At 44.1% G+C, this 17,397-nt stretch overlaps 1 protein-coding gene across 5 annotated transcripts in view; it reads left to right on the top strand.

Annotated features, from left to right (window-relative positions):
* Nucleotides 1-17,397, top strand: part of LOC147016666 (receptor-type tyrosine-protein phosphatase S-like) — a 643,261-nt gene that overhangs the window by 555,297 nt on the left and 70,567 nt on the right. For all 5 annotated transcript variants that reach the window (XM_085845560.1, XM_085845558.1, XM_085845559.1 and 2 more), the window contains one exon: nucleotides 11,193-11,312. In XM_085845560.1, coding sequence (XP_085701686.1) covers nucleotides 11,193-11,312 — 120 coding nt within the window. The remainder of the gene's footprint in view (nucleotides 1-11,192; nucleotides 11,313-17,397) is intronic.

The raw sequence follows: 17,397 nt of genomic DNA, 5'->3' as shown, positions 1-17,397 counted from the left end.
TTGGTTCCTTAGTCTTTTTGATAAAGGGCTCTGCCCGAAACGTCAACTAAATGCGGCTCTTTGAAAATGATGTATTTTCATCCTTATTTTCTTTTATGATATTTCATCGATGCAGATTGTCTTTTTATCTTGGTTATTATCTTTTCTGTGACCTTCATATGTCTGAACCAAAACATCTTTGGCGTTTGCGAAAACGCTTGAACAACCATCTCGATCAATTTTCTCCGACTAGTCATACTTGTGCCTTTCAACTCGGAATGCGCTATTTTCTCCAAATCACGGTTTTCTTGCCATATCATTTTTCTGTCGACCTGTCTTCGTGAAAAATTTATTCCTAAGGGTTTTGTATTCTCTAATAATTTGAATATTCACAATTTGAGACCCGGTGTCATTTTGCATAACTTTCAGTGATGCTCACGTCGATTGACGTGACCCACACTGGAACGTCATCGTCAAAGTGTTTTATTTCATCATCAACATATCATTCAACATTGAGAGGATTTGCAGAACTTATGAGTTGATCATTACCAGATTTTTGTGATCCGTCATTTTTTTTCACATGTGTAACCGCGAATATTATTAGGTGCTCACTTTGAACAACAACAAGAAACTTCGTGACCTCAGATCTCACCACCAGCACAGTTATGTAACAACGGAGGATTCCAACATGGTGATAACTATACATTCTGGTTTACGACTTACGGATGATGGCAGAGCAGTATCGAAACAAGGACTGTCCTTCATTCCCACCTTTGAAAGGATTGACGAATTCTAAATCTGGGAGGATTTTGAAAAATTTGTCCAGCGGGTTCGCCTTCTGGTTCATTTCTCTTGTGAGGACAACAGGGATTCAACCCAGGACCCTTTTGAAGCAATGAAACCGAGCCGTTCTAGCTGGACACCTCCACAAGGCACGTTTCCTGCTGTTGATCTTTTTGTTTCAAAATGCAGAAGTGATTTAAATAACATCCTGAAATCTGATATCCGTGTTAAACACAACATCTCAAAGTGTGAACGTGACGTTATCACATCTCTTCATTACAACAAAGAGTACGTGATAAAACCGGCTGATAAAGGTGTTGCGGTTGTTGTGTGGAGACGTGACCTGTATGAACAGGAAGCAATGCGCCAGCTTTCAGATGGTGATTCTTATATTCCTGTTGAATTAGATCCCACTTTGGAGCAACAACATATTATTTCTAATATGGTGAAAGATTTAATCAAAAACGGCGATCTGCCCTCCAATGCTGTGAATCACATCCAGGACAATCCCCAGTGTGCGAATTTCCATTTGCTTCCTGAGATTCCCAAACCTGATACACAAGGTCATCCTTTCATATCCGCCTGCAATTTCCCCACTGAACTTATCTGCAAGACCTCGATGGAATTTTGGCACCATTTGTCACTTCATTACCCACCTATGTGAAGGATACCTCCCATGCGATTCTGCTTTTCAATACTCTTCAGTTTCAAGAAGGAAGAAATAGTCATTTCCTGTTCACCATAGACATCTGTTCTTTAAATCCCAATATTCCCATGAATGAGGGATTGGAGGCTCTACAATATTTTTTGGAGCATAACCCTTGTGACGCTAGACCGTATGCCACTACATTATTAAGATTGGCTGAATTAGTCCTCAACCTATCTTCTTTTATGTTTGGGGATCATTTTTATTAACAACATAAAGGGGTAGCCATGGGGACCAAAATGGGACCCTCTTCTGCATATCTCTTCATCCGTTATATTGAAGAAAAGATGATCAGGAGTTATAATGGTTCCAAACCAATCGCTCTGAAATGCTACATCGACGACTTTATTGGGGTGATGACTTCTTCTTGGAGTGAGGTGGAAAATTTCTGAAATTATGTAAATAATTATCATCCATGGTTCTTCGCTTACGACGTATTTGTAGCAATGATGATATTTTTCACATTCGGGCTCAAAAAATGAGTGATTTTCTTTTTTCAAAGATATAAGTTACCCCCATCAGCATTATTCACGAAGCCAGATGGAAGGCCACACAGGTTTCTCACCAAGAAGCAATGATCGAAAAGCAAAAGAATTTCCGTCGTCGCATTCCATTGACCATGACCTACAATGTGACGAGCCATTTTGGCAGATCTGTCAAAGAGAACTTTAATCTTCTCGTAATTGGTGAAATTACTCACAAGATTTTTGGTGACAATCCTATTCTGGTGGCATACAAGAAAGACACAAGTATGAGGAACAATTTAATTCATTCCCGTTTTCCTTCCAACATTGTTGGAGTAGAACGATCGGGGACAACACCTTGAAATCACCCCAAATATAAAACTTGTCACCATGTTGTGTCACATGACACTATTAGAGATCCAAGAGGCATACAGCATGTCAAAGGTCATTTCGACTGGACTTCAACAAACATCACATATGCCTTGTCACGTGATCGTTGCAAGCTGCTTTACATTGGTGAAACCAAACGATGTTTGGCGGACAGAGTGGCCGAACATTTAAGATCTATACGTTTAAACACAGTGGGTCTACCTGTGGCAGCACATTTTAACCATGCTGATCATACCAAGGATGATTTTCACGTGTGTGTTATTGAGGCGTGCTCCAGTGATTTGGATCTAAAGCACTTGGAGGAGAAAGTCATCTTTCAGCTTGGTACTACATTCACCCTCAAGGAATTGTTACATTCCGGACTTTCCCTTATTCCAATAATTAATTAATTGTTCACACAATGTTTATAATTACTTCATAATATATTGCAGTAGATGTTTTGGTTCCTTCGTTTTTTGACAAAGGGCTATGCCTGAAACATCAACTAACTGTGGTTCTTTTAAAAGGGTGCATTATCACTCTTGTTTGTCTTTTATGTTTTACAGATGCAGATTATCTTTTTTATCTTTTTTATAATAAATATATATTTGTATATATGTCTGTAATATGACAAAGCACACCGAGATCCTCGATCAGGTCAGTCTCTTGACTGCCACTGGTGACATGTGACCTAGTGCTACCTGCCACATTATCGGGTCATCAGCAACTACACCGACTACCCTCACTGGCTTTCCAGTGGGGAGCGTGAGTGTGACAGAATACCCTGAAGACCCAAAAGACTGAAAAGATCCTTAAAGACCCAGAAGAACCAAAAGACCCAAAATACTCAGAAGTCTCAACAGACCCAGAAGACTCAAAAGACCCAGAAAACCTAAAAGACCCAGAAGACCTAAAATACCCAAAATACTCAGAAGACTCAAAAGATCCAGAAGACTCAAAAGACCCAGATGACCCAAAAGACCAAAAAGACCCCGGGGAACAAAAAGACCCCGAGGACCCAAAATAACCAGAGGACACAAAAGACCCCAAAAACCCAGGAGATTCAATAGACCAAACAGACCCAAAAGACCCAACGGGTCTATCCAGGACCCACAAAAATTGTGCTTAATGTAAAATGTGACCTCAGATCTCCAACTTCACAAACACACGTAGACAATCCCAAGTCCTCAACCCACCTCCCAAATCTGTCCTCTCTCTCTCTGCCCCCCATAACACCACACCCAAACACTGCACTCCCCTCCCCCTTTCTTCAAATCCTCAAACCCCCTCCCAATCCAAAGTCCTCAACTCCCCCCCCCCCAAAAAAAGCCTTAAACCCCTCAATCCCAACTGTGTTCCCTCTCTGCCCCCTCCCCCAACCCAACTCTGTCATCCCCCTCCCCCTTTCTTCTTCAAGTCCTCAACTGCTCCAAACCCCAAGTACTGAACCCCCTTCCAACGCCAGAACATCACACAAAGATACACAAGAAACTTTGTGGCATAAGAAGGCCATTCGGCCTATCATGCCTGTGTTGTTCCTGTCCCCGTTTGTTAATAACAATGTTAAAAGTAATTATGGATGGAATACTACATTCACAATTACTTCCCCCTTCCTTCCCTTATTTATATATTACTAAAACTCTCATCATGTATGTATGTATGTATGTATGTATGTATGTATGCATGTATGTTCCCGAAATACAGCCAAAACGGTACACGATGACAAAAAAAATTTGGCCCACCTCACCATTCTCATGCGGTGTGCAGTATCAAGTTTCGTTCAAATCGGGCAACGAAAAAACTTATTAAAAAATCAATTCCCGATTCAGTCAAGTACTCTTCGGGAGAATTTGATCAATGCAAACAACCTCAGCGGTATAGTTCACTGGAGCTATCTTTTTTTTTTTCTCTTGAAATGATTTTTTTCATCCACCGCTGTCACAACGGGAACCCAGCGGGTTCACCGGTTGTCTGGTCCTTTCTATGATTCATTCATTGACCGGTGTTTGTTTGTCCCGCTACTCCTCCTGCAGTTCTGGGATGATTATCTCCAGCCTTGCTACAGAGGATCAGCATGACCCCAATTAATGTAGAGGGGTATATTTTAATCTTTGCTGGTGGTCTTGTGGGTTGGGGGAGAGGGATACACAAATTATCCATGTAAATGTGTATCGTGGAGCACCACTCCAGGTGGGTGAGGGTATTACAAGTCTCCACCATTCGCAGCATGATTCCTGTCCCCACGTTTTCCAGTGCAGTGAGGTGTTTTGAATTATGAGCAGTAGGTATGTTTTCACTTCATGCAGGTAACCTGGGTTTTTGTTTTTGTGTTTTTTGCTGATATAGAGCTGTCAGTTGCCTATACACCGCTAAAATAAAGGTATGCGTCAGAAGAACGTGTTGCATGAAGCGTGGGCCATAATAGTAGCGTGTTCAGATAACGATGGTATTTTTATTTAAAATAAGTATGCGAGGTGTATTAGTATTAAAAGTATAAAATAAGTATTAAAAAACTAAGTGCTCAAGTGCAGTGCCGTTCTGGTTTATTACTTGTTTCTGTACTTTTCAATTATATATATATATATATATATATATATATATATATATATATTTTCTATATATATATATATATATTTTCTATACATATCTATATATATATATATATATATATTTTTTTTTTCTATACATATATATATATACATATATATATATATATATATATATATATATATATATATGTTGTGTGTATATATATATATATATGTTGTGTGTATATATAGTTACAGCTGTGGAAATTCGCATTACACCATAAAGGGCCCGCAGGTGAGATATCTCTGGAAGTACATGTGTCATCAGCCCAAACCCGTTGTATTGAGGGAAATTTATGTGATTCATCCGGGCTGCGATGCTTTGAGTTAGCCATTTTTCTTTTCTGTCGTTATTTTGAACCAACCACGTCTCAACCGCCATCACACAACAACCACCTTAACCACCACGCCAGCCATCGTCACCAACGACAACCACGCGCAAACCCTCAGACAACAACCACAACGCCAACCCTCACCACAGAAGACCGTCCACCACCTTCACCTTTACCTTCACAACTTCATCCCACATCATCGCTTCTACAGCCATTCCCAAACACCACCAGTCAACACCAAACGTCGTGGTCCCAGGGCCATTCGGCAGTGAAGGCCGAACATGTCGATCCGCGGATCAGGAATGCTACACGCCCACTTCTCCTCCGTCCAATGGGCGAGCGCGAGGCGGCTTGGCCCCGCCTCCAAGCGTGTGTATGTGAAGTCCGTATATGCAAATTTTAGGATCAGGGGAGGTTCACGCCCATTTTTGCCCGACCAATGGCTAACCGGGGGGGGGGGTGGCGTGGCCCCGCCTCCAATCGCGTTCTGATCCTGGATTTTGCATATTGGCTTCTCCTGCCGGCTATAAAGGCGCGAGAATTACCAGGTTGAAGAGTGTCGTCGAGGAGTTGCTTTTGGAGACAAGGAGCATTGCGTTGGTGGGGTTGAGTCAACTGCGCATGGTGGAGCTGCGGGCGGCTGGTCGGGGCAGGGGAGCTCGGGTCCGAGGCCAGGAGGACGGCAGTCGGCGACGAGGCTGCGGCGTGGGGGATCGCTCGTCTCGTCGCGGGACCCAATTCAGCAAGCCACTCCCCTCCCTCAGGGCATCAGCAATTTCCCCTTCCCCCCCCCATCCGCGCTGAGATAGTGTAAGGGGGGGCCATTCCTCCCCCACCCCAAACGTGGTGCCAACGAAACCCGCCAAGGGGCACGGAGTCGGGGTACAGCGACGCGGACATATGCGGCTTGCCCGCCAACGCGTCACGAGGACACGGGTAAGACCTCCCCGGTCTCGCGGACCTGGCCGCTCCTCCAGGCCCCACGCACATTTGGCCTACGGGCCTGTCTGCCTCCTTGTCTGTGAGGGTGGCTTCTTTCTTTTACTTTTGTGTAAATGTGTGTTGGCGCCGTCTGTGAAGTAAAACTGTGTAAGTGTTGCCGTGTGTACGCGTTAGTCGTTTGTATTACATGTGCATTTTGATTCTGTATGGCTGTATATATGTGCTTTCCGTGTGCCGCGGAATAAAATGCTTGCTTGTTGAACTGTTCCTGCTCTGCTTCATCTCCTTCCTTTTAATTGACTCTCCATCCTGCTTCACGTAAAGGTTTCGTAGTGGGTGCAACATCCCAGTAATTAATCGGAACCATCAAGGCCGACGATAACACCGCTCGGTTATCACTGTAGCACGGAACGGACCGCTTAAGTGGTTCGTGTCCGGAGTCAGCCTGTGGCGTGGTACGATCGCCCGGTCGACCATTCGCGTAGGTACTTAGGTCGATCAAATTTGGTGAGCAACCCTATCCTGCGCGGGTGGGCAATTGGCACGATCGTGGTGAGGTTAAACCCCCACCCGTGACTAGCTCCCGGCGTTGTTCCGAGAGGGTCACGACTGAATTGTCCGTCCGGTGGGCGACGTTCCGTGATTCGAGTTACGTGGCCGTTCGCACGCCGGCGGGCGCGAATTCACAAAATATATATATATATATATATATATATATATATATATATATATATATATATATATATATATATATATATATATATATATATATATATATATATACAGGATATAGACATCCATACACAATATAATTTTACTTTTATTGCACTATGAAATACGTATTTTGTCGATTATCTGTGAAAACACTATCCATTAAATAGTTGTACTATTATATGATTGGCACCAATAATATTGCAACCATAACCACACCCATATCTGTGTGATTGGCCCACGTCCAATTGTTTCGCCATGGATCCGCCCCCACCAGGCTGATTGACAGGCATTGTCCCACCCACTCCTCTGCCCCTGCTCTCCGTGTCAGTGATATGCAGTGATGGTAGCTTTGTGGAATCCTTTCACGTTTGTGACAATTTTGAGTCCCGTAGTCGTGGACCTTTCCACTGTAGAATGCAATGGCTTCGTGTTGAAACCGAAGACTGAACTGAAACAAATTTTGAGTTCGGCTGTTTGAAAAGAAGGTGAAGAATAATTAGAAACTGGCTATTTTGGGTCTGTATTTTTTGTAGTTCAGCGATGCTGTCCAAGAGTTAAATGACCCAGTGGGCAAACCCACTCGAATGGCGGGAGTACTCTTCTCGGTCCACCTAGGGGAGGCAGTGTGCTGCAGAGCATTCTTAGAATTGCACTTTATAATTTTTTCATTGTTGAAAGAAATTTTATTGATAACAATGTGCCATACTCCATATATGCCTGGTGTTGGCTTGCTTAATGGTTAGGGTGGTGGGCATGGGATCCGAGGATCCCGAGTTCAAATCCCACTCGGCTGTTGAATTAATACCAGGTGGGGTTGACCCTGCCTGTCATCCTTCCAAGGTCGGCAAAAATGAGTGCCAGCTTGTGGGTATCCTGGGTCAAAGTGGTGACCTGTCCAGGGTAGTGCCCAATAGCCAAGGAGACTGCTTAGGCAGCACCAACGCTCTGCACTGAGTATGGTCCCAATGGATGGATGGATGGATACTCCATACCACGAGGAAAGCATGTGATACAGACACTGCATTATAATCACTAATTTTGTAATCACTACTGTCGAAGTTGGGAAAAAATCAAGAAGAACATGAGGATGTGTCATGAGCATGTGAGAAGAAATCGAGAAGATGTGTCATGAGGTGAGGAAACACAAGGTGAGAAAGCATGTGATAAAAACACCGCTCCACCAAAATGGATCATTGGCTGCTGACGTGAATAGATTTGGTCACACCCAATTGATCAGTGTCACAACCGATCGACGAGTGAATAAAGGCGACATAGAGACAACCACACAAGGTCGATTAATTATTGTAGATCGATGTTGTTGGATGTGAAATCCTCTGCAGATGACTAGTTGGTACTTTCTAGGTTTAGAAGTCTGTATGTGTTAGATTTTTGAGGTGTGCTGTACTCAACCTATGGAGTGTCTGTGCCATCCTAACATAGGAATCTACCAAGTTAGTTATATCCACTATATATATATATATATATATATATATATATATATATATATATATATATATATATATATATATATATATATATATATATGTATATGTAATAATAATAAATGTCAGTGTGTCAGTCAGTGAGTCTCTGCCATATCTCCAATCCCATGAAACCGAGCAACCCCAAACTTTGCATGCACACTGTGGGAACACCAGTAGAGTGCATGAATGAAAACTGGGTGTTTGGGTAAATTTAAACACCCCTTTTGAAGATAATTCAGGGGATGCTCATCACAAAAAAAAAAACAAAATAAGCCAGAGCAAGATGGTGGCATGCCATCTTGGTCAGCCCTCTGTCAGATCACTGTGGTCTTCAGCCACCATTTTGTTCAGCCTGCTCTACAATGCCTTGACTCGGAACAGGGCCGCAACAGTTTCTTTATGATAAAATGCTCAAAATGTTTTTTTCACTTTCCTCACTCATATCATCGAATGACTGATCTTCAAACCTATGAATCGCTACATACATCGCTTATGTAAGTGCGAAAGTTTTCATATTAGGAGCTTGGAGTGATTTTGTATATTATATGATGCAATTTTCCACGATGGGCACTCACAGTTATTATATGATGTCCTGTTGTAATGTAAATCTTCGCCTCAGTCTAAGGTCTTTTGCACTCTGAAGCAGGTTCTCCTCAAGGATTCGCCTGTATTTCACTCCATTGATTGTTCCCTCCATCCTTGCAATTCTCCCAGTCCCTATCGCTGAAAGGCATCTCCATAGAATGATGCTGCGACCACCATGTTTCACAGTAGGGATGGTGTTAGATGGGTGATGAGCTGTGCTCGGTTTCTGCCAGACATAGCGCTTTGCATTCAGGCCAAAGAGTTCAATTTTCGTCTCATCAGACCACAGAATCGTTTGCCTCGTGCTCTCAAAGTCTTTTACATGCCTTATTGCAATCTCCAGGTGTGCTGCCATGTGTCTTTTTCTCAGGAGTTGCTTCTGTCTGGCCACTCTCCCATAAAGTATGGATTTGTGAAGTGCTGCAGAGATTGTTGTCCTTCTGGCAGGTTCTCCCATCTCAGCCAAGGAATTCTGTAGTTCTGTCCGAGTGGTCATTGGGTTCTTGGTCACATCCCTGACCAAGATCCTTCTTTCCCAGTTGCTAAGTTTGTTCGGACGGCCAGCTCGAGGAAGAGTCTGGGTTGTTCTGAAGCATGACATGCACTGTCAACTGTGGGACCTTATTTAGAAAGGTGTGTTTCATTCTAAATCATGTCCCCTCAATTAAGTTGGCCACAGATGGGCTCCACTCAAGTTGTAGAGACATCTCAAGGATGATCAAAGGAAGCTGGATGAACTTGAGTTCAATTTTGTGTGTCATAGCAAAAGGGGTTGAATACTTTTTGATGGAAGACATTTCAGCTTTTCATTTTTTATTAATTTGTAAAAATTTTCTAAAATCATGTTTTCACTTTGTCATTATGGGGTATTTTGTGTAGATCAGTGACAAAATTTTAAATTTAATTCATTTTAAATTCAGGCTGCAACACAACAGAATGTGACAAAAGTTGAGGGGTGTGATACTTTCTGAAGGGACTGTTGTAGGTGTTTGTATTTCCCAGGCCACCTCAATTCACTCTGAGCACCTGCCCCCTTTTTATCCGCCCGATATATTTATATATATATATATATATATATATATATATATATATATATATATATATATATATATATATATATATATATATATATATATATATACATCGGGGCGTATTATTTGAAACCGGTCGTCTGTCTGTCTGTCTGTCCATCCGTTCCAGTCCACACTCTAACTCCCAAAGTTTTCAACTTTCACGTTTCATATTTGGTACATAGGTACAGACTGTGGAGACGGTGTGTCGCGACATACGTTCGTCATCTAAAGTGGTTGCCATGGCAACCAGCATGCTGTTTTCCATGTAGTAGCACAATTCTGTGTATACCTTCTTGTTTGGGTGTATATTGTGCTCACTTGAGCTCTTGTTATAATTATTTTACCCTGGAAAAAAGAAAGTTGTGGGGTTGCTGGGTGATAACCAATGATGTAGCTCCACTTCACTATTCACGCCTGTGCTTCCTGTGTTCCTACATTTTACACTTGAAGATACTACAGCATGTTACCCATGATGCTGCATCCCCATAACTCATAACATTCCTAAGATGTGATCATCATTTGGTCCTATCCTGAATATACCACCTTTCCCTTGCATATTTCATACAAGTTGAGTCACCCAATCAATATCGAGTTATTTAGACTTTAGTAAACCATCACCAAGACTGATGTTTCAAGCTGGAGCAAAATTTAACCCGGGAGTCCACCACAGCAATGTTGGGCCAAATGGCCTCATTTCCTCCTTTGAGGTCAATTTCTCCTTGGTCTCACGTTGTCGTTTTTTTCAATGATTTTTCAGGCGCACAAATACAAACTCACGCAGATCATTTCCTGATGATGGGGGACGGTGAGTTTTTATGTACCCATGACCTGACCAAGTGCTCATTGGGTTTGCGGAGAGTAAACTTTGGTTACTGATCATTTCATGTACCCTCATCATGTTTACAAAATTTTGTGGAGATTAGCCCAGACATTTTTTTTTTAATCGGTAATCGGTTATCGTCAAATTTTCCAATCGTTCCAGCACTTATCTTTAAACATATGATCAGCAGCTCTTTGAATCTGACATGCATTATCAAGGGAACTGTGTGGTTGTCTCGAAAGCCTCACCATGATCATCTTTGGAAATTTATCCTTCAGTTTAAAGTGATCCCATCGCCAAACGACAGGGAAGAGCTAACTTTCTTTCTTCACCGTCCTTCTTTGTCCTTCAAGGTAAAGTGTGACCAATATTGGCCAAGTCGAGGGTCAGAGGACTATGGCTCAGTGCACGTGACCCTCGTTGACTCGCTGGAGTTGGCCTTTTACACCATTCGTACTTTTACAATATCAAAGGTATGCCTGTTCTTCGCCCACCTCTCCCCTTCCTTTCCATCACAAGTACCATTTTGTATTTTTAGCCTGTTTTGTATGAGTTGGTGGAAAGTTTGAAGCAATCAGCGTTTCAGGCATAATCATATGATGTTGAGCAAACCTTCACCAGAAGCACTGCGGAGAGCAAACTTTAGTTACTGATCATTTTATGCCGGAGTGTTCTTTCCCCTTTTCCTGCTTGAATATTTTCTAATCCCTTATTCATTGCTCTGAAATGTGGAATATTTTGTTTGTGGCATTTCCCCAACTGAGGATTTTGCAGGAGAAATGTATTGTATGTGCTGGACATTGTTTTTTGTGAATGGGAAAGTTTTCCGTGAAACGATCACCTGGAATAGTTGTTTGCTGCATCCATTTCATGATTCCTCTTCCCACCAAATATCCCGATCCTACTCCTGCTAAATGCACAAAAAATGTATCGGTATATATTTATAAGGAGGATGGCACAACACCCACCTGTGATTCAATGTCCATTGGGAATCAGCAGAAATAACATAAGTACCAGGATTCACAGGTTGATGGACTTCCCATTTATAAACGACTACTTGAGTTACCGTACAGACAGGTGAACAACAAGAAATTAAACCAGAGCCTGTCTTTATTCATCGAATCTAAGATGTTAACACCTGGAGGTTGACACAGGTGTGCAATCCACTGCAGGGAGAAAAGTAAAGCTGACGTTACTGGCAGTAACCCTTCACTTCTTGCATTAACTGCATTATTGCTTTGCTCTGATGAAGGTTAGGTTATGTATGGGAGCATGCACCAGAGCAGCGCGTCACTGTGTCCACTTTCTGCTGGTACTCCATGGGCCTCCGTCTGTCCATCCCAAGGCAGCTTCCTGGTCCTTCCCCATCTCCTTGAAATGCCGATCAACCAGCTGCAACCACGAGGCATGTGGTCAACCCATTGGCCTCCTCCACTCATGCTGAAATAATCTGGTGAGCAGGATCAGCATCAGGAAAACTAGCCACTTATCCTTACAGTCGCAGCTGATGCTCATGGACTATACAGGTAACAAATCCCATCTGAGTCTCTCTCAGCAACTGATCGTTGAAGCAGAAAGTCTGACCAGCGATAGCCAAGGATTTTTCGAAGGCATCTGGTACCGAAGGAGTTAAGTCTCCGTCTCGCATCCCTGGTCAGAGTCAAATTCTCACATCCGTAGAGCAAGACTGGAAGCACCAAGAAGCTGAAGGCTCGGACTTTTGTCCTCCCGCATAGGTACCGACAACGCCGTACCCCATGATCCAATGAATCCATGACTCCCCAGGCCCGACCCAGAGATCTGTTGACCTCTGACTCACAGCCAGCAGAGACATGAATATCACTGCCAAGGCAAGTGAACCTCTCGATGACCTCAACACCCTCATCACAAACATGTACCACAGGTACAGACAGGACAGCAGCATCCAATATGTCATTGAAAGCCTGGTTCTTAGTTTTGACCCAGGAAATTCGTAGTCCCAGAGGCTGTGACTCTGGGACTACGTGAAATCAAGATCAGAGATCTTGACACTCCTGAATGATGCACTGCAGCTTGATCTCTTCAACATCCTCCCCAGAATCCAGTCCATACAAGTGCTGAAAAGTGTGGGGGCCAGTACACACCCCTGACAAATTCCAGTAACAACTGGAAATAAGTCAGAGATTGTACCACCACATCTCACAGCACTTTCAGTACTAGAGTATAGTTCAGACATCAGATTGGTCTGTTTTGGTGGCACCCCACGAAGACCGAGAATCCCGCCAGAGGGCATGCTCTCTTTGGGAAAGGAGATTCCAGGCACCCACCCAAAGGGACCACCTCAGGATAACCCAAGGAGATTGCAGTATGGTGGATGACACCTCAGCACCACTCTGCCACACACCACCGCAATTCCACCGAGGAAGTTTACCCCGTGTTTTTCCTCCTCTCAAAGAATGGGGGTTGTGAAGGCTTTACCACCATCCCGTCATCTCGTGAGCTGCCCTGCGAAGGGTTAACGTCCAAAATGTCAGTTTACTTTGCTTCCTACAGTGGTTAACACACTTGTGTTTATTTGAAACTGGGGATGTTCAAGTGGAGCCAGAAGGTATGCGTTTGTCACCACGGTCAACAGAGGAAAGGAGCAATGCGTTGTTTTGAAAGCGTAGGTATGATGAGCCTCTTCATGTGTCCAAGATCCTTATATATCCTTGTGTAATTCTTCTAAAGCAAAAATAATTGCCCCCCCCCCCTCCTTGCAGACCACTTTGGAAAAAGTTGCAAATTCAAAGTACCATTTATAATATACTCAATGGATTTAACAACTCATCCAAACATGAGCAAGTCGATACATCTCATGTATGTGTGTGCGTGCGTGCGTGCGTGCGTGCGTGCATGTGTGCGGGCGGATTATTTTGGAAGTCGGAAACAACTTACTCTCCTTGCCAGGTACAGTGCGTAACATTTTTGTCACAGGAGATCTTGTCAACTGCAAGGAGAGAGAGAGAGAGAGAGAGAGAGAGAGAGAGAGAGAGAGAGAGAGAGAGAGAGAGAGAGAGAGAGAGAGAGAGAGAGAGAGAGAGAGAGAGAGAGAGAGAGAGAGAGAGAGAGAGAGAGAGAGAGAGAGAGAGAGAGAGAGAGAGAGAGAGAGAGAGAGAGAGAGAGAGAGAGAGAGAGAGAGAGAGAGAGAGAGAGAGAGAGAGAGAGAGAGAGAGAGAGAGAGAGAGAGAGAGAGAGAGAGAGAGAGAGAGAGAGAGAGAGAGAGAGAGAGAGAGAGAGAGAGAGAGAGAGAGAGAGAGAGAGAGAGAGAGAGAGAGAGAGAGAGAGAGAGAGAGAGAGAGAGAGGAAGAAGAAGAAGAAGAAGAAGAAGAAGAAGAAGAAGAAGAAGAAGAAGAAGAAGAAGAAGAAGAAGAAGAAGAAGAAGAAAAGTAGGGATCAAGGAAGAAAGAGTGAGGAGGTTGAGAGTGAGATTTACATCCCCATCAGAAACATGGTGTGCTCCAAGATGCAGGCCTCCTGCACAGCAGTCTTTTAGTTGGATTATATTCCACAGAAGAACGAATCCAGGACTGGTTAGTTCAGAGGCAAACACACTACCAAATGAGCTATCCTGCCATTGCTCAGCCTAAAATACCAGGCCTTCAAAAGAAGTCTGCCATTCAAATATAAACCGGGCTTCACTTTGCTGCATTTCCTAGTTCTGTTGGGATTTGGACCTTTGAGGCTCAGTTTTTTTTTCCCCAATAATGAATGCAATGAAAGTCCGAGTTAAATTGAAACCTTATTTATTCTGCAGAGCCAAGGAGGTAAAGCAACCACAATAAAGTGGAAGTAGGTACCTTTTACGACTTTTTTAACACACAGAAATTCGGCAATTCTCTATGTATGTGGATGTAGATGTTTATGATATATATATGTCTGAACATTGTAGAATAGAAAACTGCTTGGGCAAAAAAAAAAAATTGCAAATGTGGTTGGGGTAGAGGTACATGTGGTCAGGACACGGGCACAAAATAATTCCCCTAACCCCCCCCCACACTCCACCCCCCACTCCTGCGAGGATGGGGGACAACTTGCTATTTTCGACAATACATGGAAGATAGTACTCGTGGTTTAACACTGAGCCCTGCAGGAGGGAGGGGATATTGATGGTGGGCAAACGACAGCAGACATGGCATACATAGTACAAGTGATTCACTCAGACCATATTTTGCCCTCAAAAGGAGCAGGTAATACGAGTCAGCAAAATATGACAAAAGTATCTTCCTCACGTCAGGCCAGATTTGATCTGTGACTTGCTACAGGTACCATGTAAACCTGTACTAACCTGTTCCATGGTCGGGTTGTCAGCAACTAAATCATCTCCCCCACCAAGTTTCTTAGTGAGGAGGGTGTTTTTTTATGGTGAGGAGAGTTAGGGTTAGGGTTAGAGTTAGGGTTTGTTAGGGTTAGGGTTAAGGTTAGCTGTTAGGGTTAGGGTTAGGGTTTGCTGTTAGGGTGAGCTGTTTGGGTTAGGGTCAAAGGATGGAGGAGCTCCTTGTGAGCCAACGACCATCCATATCTAGTGCCCAACTGTGTCTGCGGACGTCCTCCTGCAGGTGGGTTACTTTTTTTATAGGAGGATGGTGGCAGGATTTGCACTCCGGCTACTGTAAAATCCTTCACTCCGCAAAACACAAGAAAAATGCAAAGAAAATCAGCACCTCCTGTGCAGCTGCCCTCCGCAGGGCAACTCACCGGTTCACAGGATTGTGGCAAAAGCCTTCTGGACCCTCCCCCCACACACTCTTTGATGATAGGATGAAAACAATAGGGTAACCTTCCCGGGTCAGATTGCGGTTGTGTGTGTTGGGGTGGTGCTGAGGTGTCGTCCAACAGACTGCGGTCTCCTTTGGTTCACCTGAAGTGGTCCCTTTGGGTGGGTGCCTGGAATGTTCTACCTCTAAGAGAGGACGATCACCTCTCTCTGTTATCATCTGAGCTCAAGCATTTGAAAGTCAGCATTGCAGCACTCTCTGAGGTTCGGAGACCGGGTAGTGGCGAGATCATGGTGGGTGGTTACACCTCCTATTGGTCTGGTCACTCTGATGGTTACTATGCCCAAGGAGTTGCTGTAGTTGTGTCCAATAAGCTAGCTTCTATGATAATTGGGGGAACACCAGTCAACGAGTGTATTATGAGAATAGTGATTTGTCACTCCTTGGGTGTTGTTTCCCTGGTATCGGTATATGCTCCGACTGAGGTGAGTAGTCGCACCATCAAGGACGCATTCCATGCCATGCTCGTGTCTGTGGTTGATCAAAGCCGCAAGCGAGATACTCTTCGAGTCTTGGTGGATTTCATTGCATCGACTGGAACTGATAGGGATGGTTGTGAGACGTGTGTTGGTCCCCATGGGTCTGGAACTATGAACCAGAACAGCACAAGTTCCTTGACTTTGCAAGAAATCATGGAGTAAGTGTGCCTGGTTCATGGTTTCAGCACCCACAGGATCATTGCTGGAATTGGTATTCCAACGCTGCCGGTGTGGCAAGGGAGACTGACCATGTGCTCGTTGATGGTCGATTGAGGATGATTCAGAACTGCAGGGTCTACCAGAGTGCTCATTTTCTCAGTATTGACCACAGGTTTGTTGTATCAACTCTGAAGTTTCAGCTTAAATCTGGGAGAATAGTACCATCTCAGCCTTGGCTGGATGTTGGCAAGCTCAAGGATGAGAAGGTAGCTGAGAAGTTTGTGAACAGGCTGAGTTGGGATTTGTGGGGTCTGGGTGCTTTGGGGGTTCCTGAAGAGTTGTGGAGTGCCTTCAAGACCACCATCCTTGATGTTGCCGGTGGATGTCTTGGAACTCACCTTAGGGTGAAGAAGTATTTTGTCTCTCAAACGACACTAGGAATCATTGACCAGAGCCGCAGGGCCAGGCTTAATCGCAGAGCTGAGCTGTTCAGGGAGTTGAGGCATAAAACTGCACATGCACTGAGGGTGGACAAGTTGGCCTCTGCGCAAGGAATCTGTGACGGGGTAGATCACCACCTGTGGTCAAGTGATTCTCGACCTGCTTCAAGGGGGATTCAGCATTGTGTTCCTCTAAGCCCGTCCCTCAGTGTACTGTAGTGAGAACGGAGGGTGGAGGGATCTTGACAGAGGAGTCCGAAGTGAAGGCCCGCTGGTCCGGTTACTTTGAGCGGCTATTCTCGGCTGATACATCAGCTGTTGAGTTGGATGTCAGGGGTGTTACTATCCCTCTTGCTGACCTTCCAATCAACTGTGATCCACTTTCTTTTGTGGAGACACAGGCTGCGGTGAACCGGTTGAAATGGGGTAAAGCTCCTAAGATCTGTGGTATCCTTGTTGAACTTGTCAATGCTGGTAGAAATGCTGTACTCACATGTTGCATGCAGTTCTGTGCTCTGTCTGGAGCACAGGCATCACCACAACTTACTGGAAAAGGGGCCTTGTTGTCCCTCTCTGGAAAGGGAAGGGTGATCGCCAATAATGCAACAACTCCCGAGGGGTGACGCTGCTCTCACTGCCGGGCAAGGTCTTTGCTCGGATAATTCTTGATAGGGTTCACCACCA

This window comes from Eptatretus burgeri, chromosome 11 (genome assembly GCF_056783735.1).
Source record: "Eptatretus burgeri isolate ZD-2024b chromosome 11, Ebu_testis_v1, whole genome shotgun sequence".
Taxonomy (NCBI): Eukaryota; Metazoa; Chordata; class Myxini; order Myxiniformes; family Myxinidae; genus Eptatretus; species Eptatretus burgeri.
Note: the sequence above shows the minus strand (reverse complement) of the source record. Positions and strands in the feature narration are given on the sequence as shown.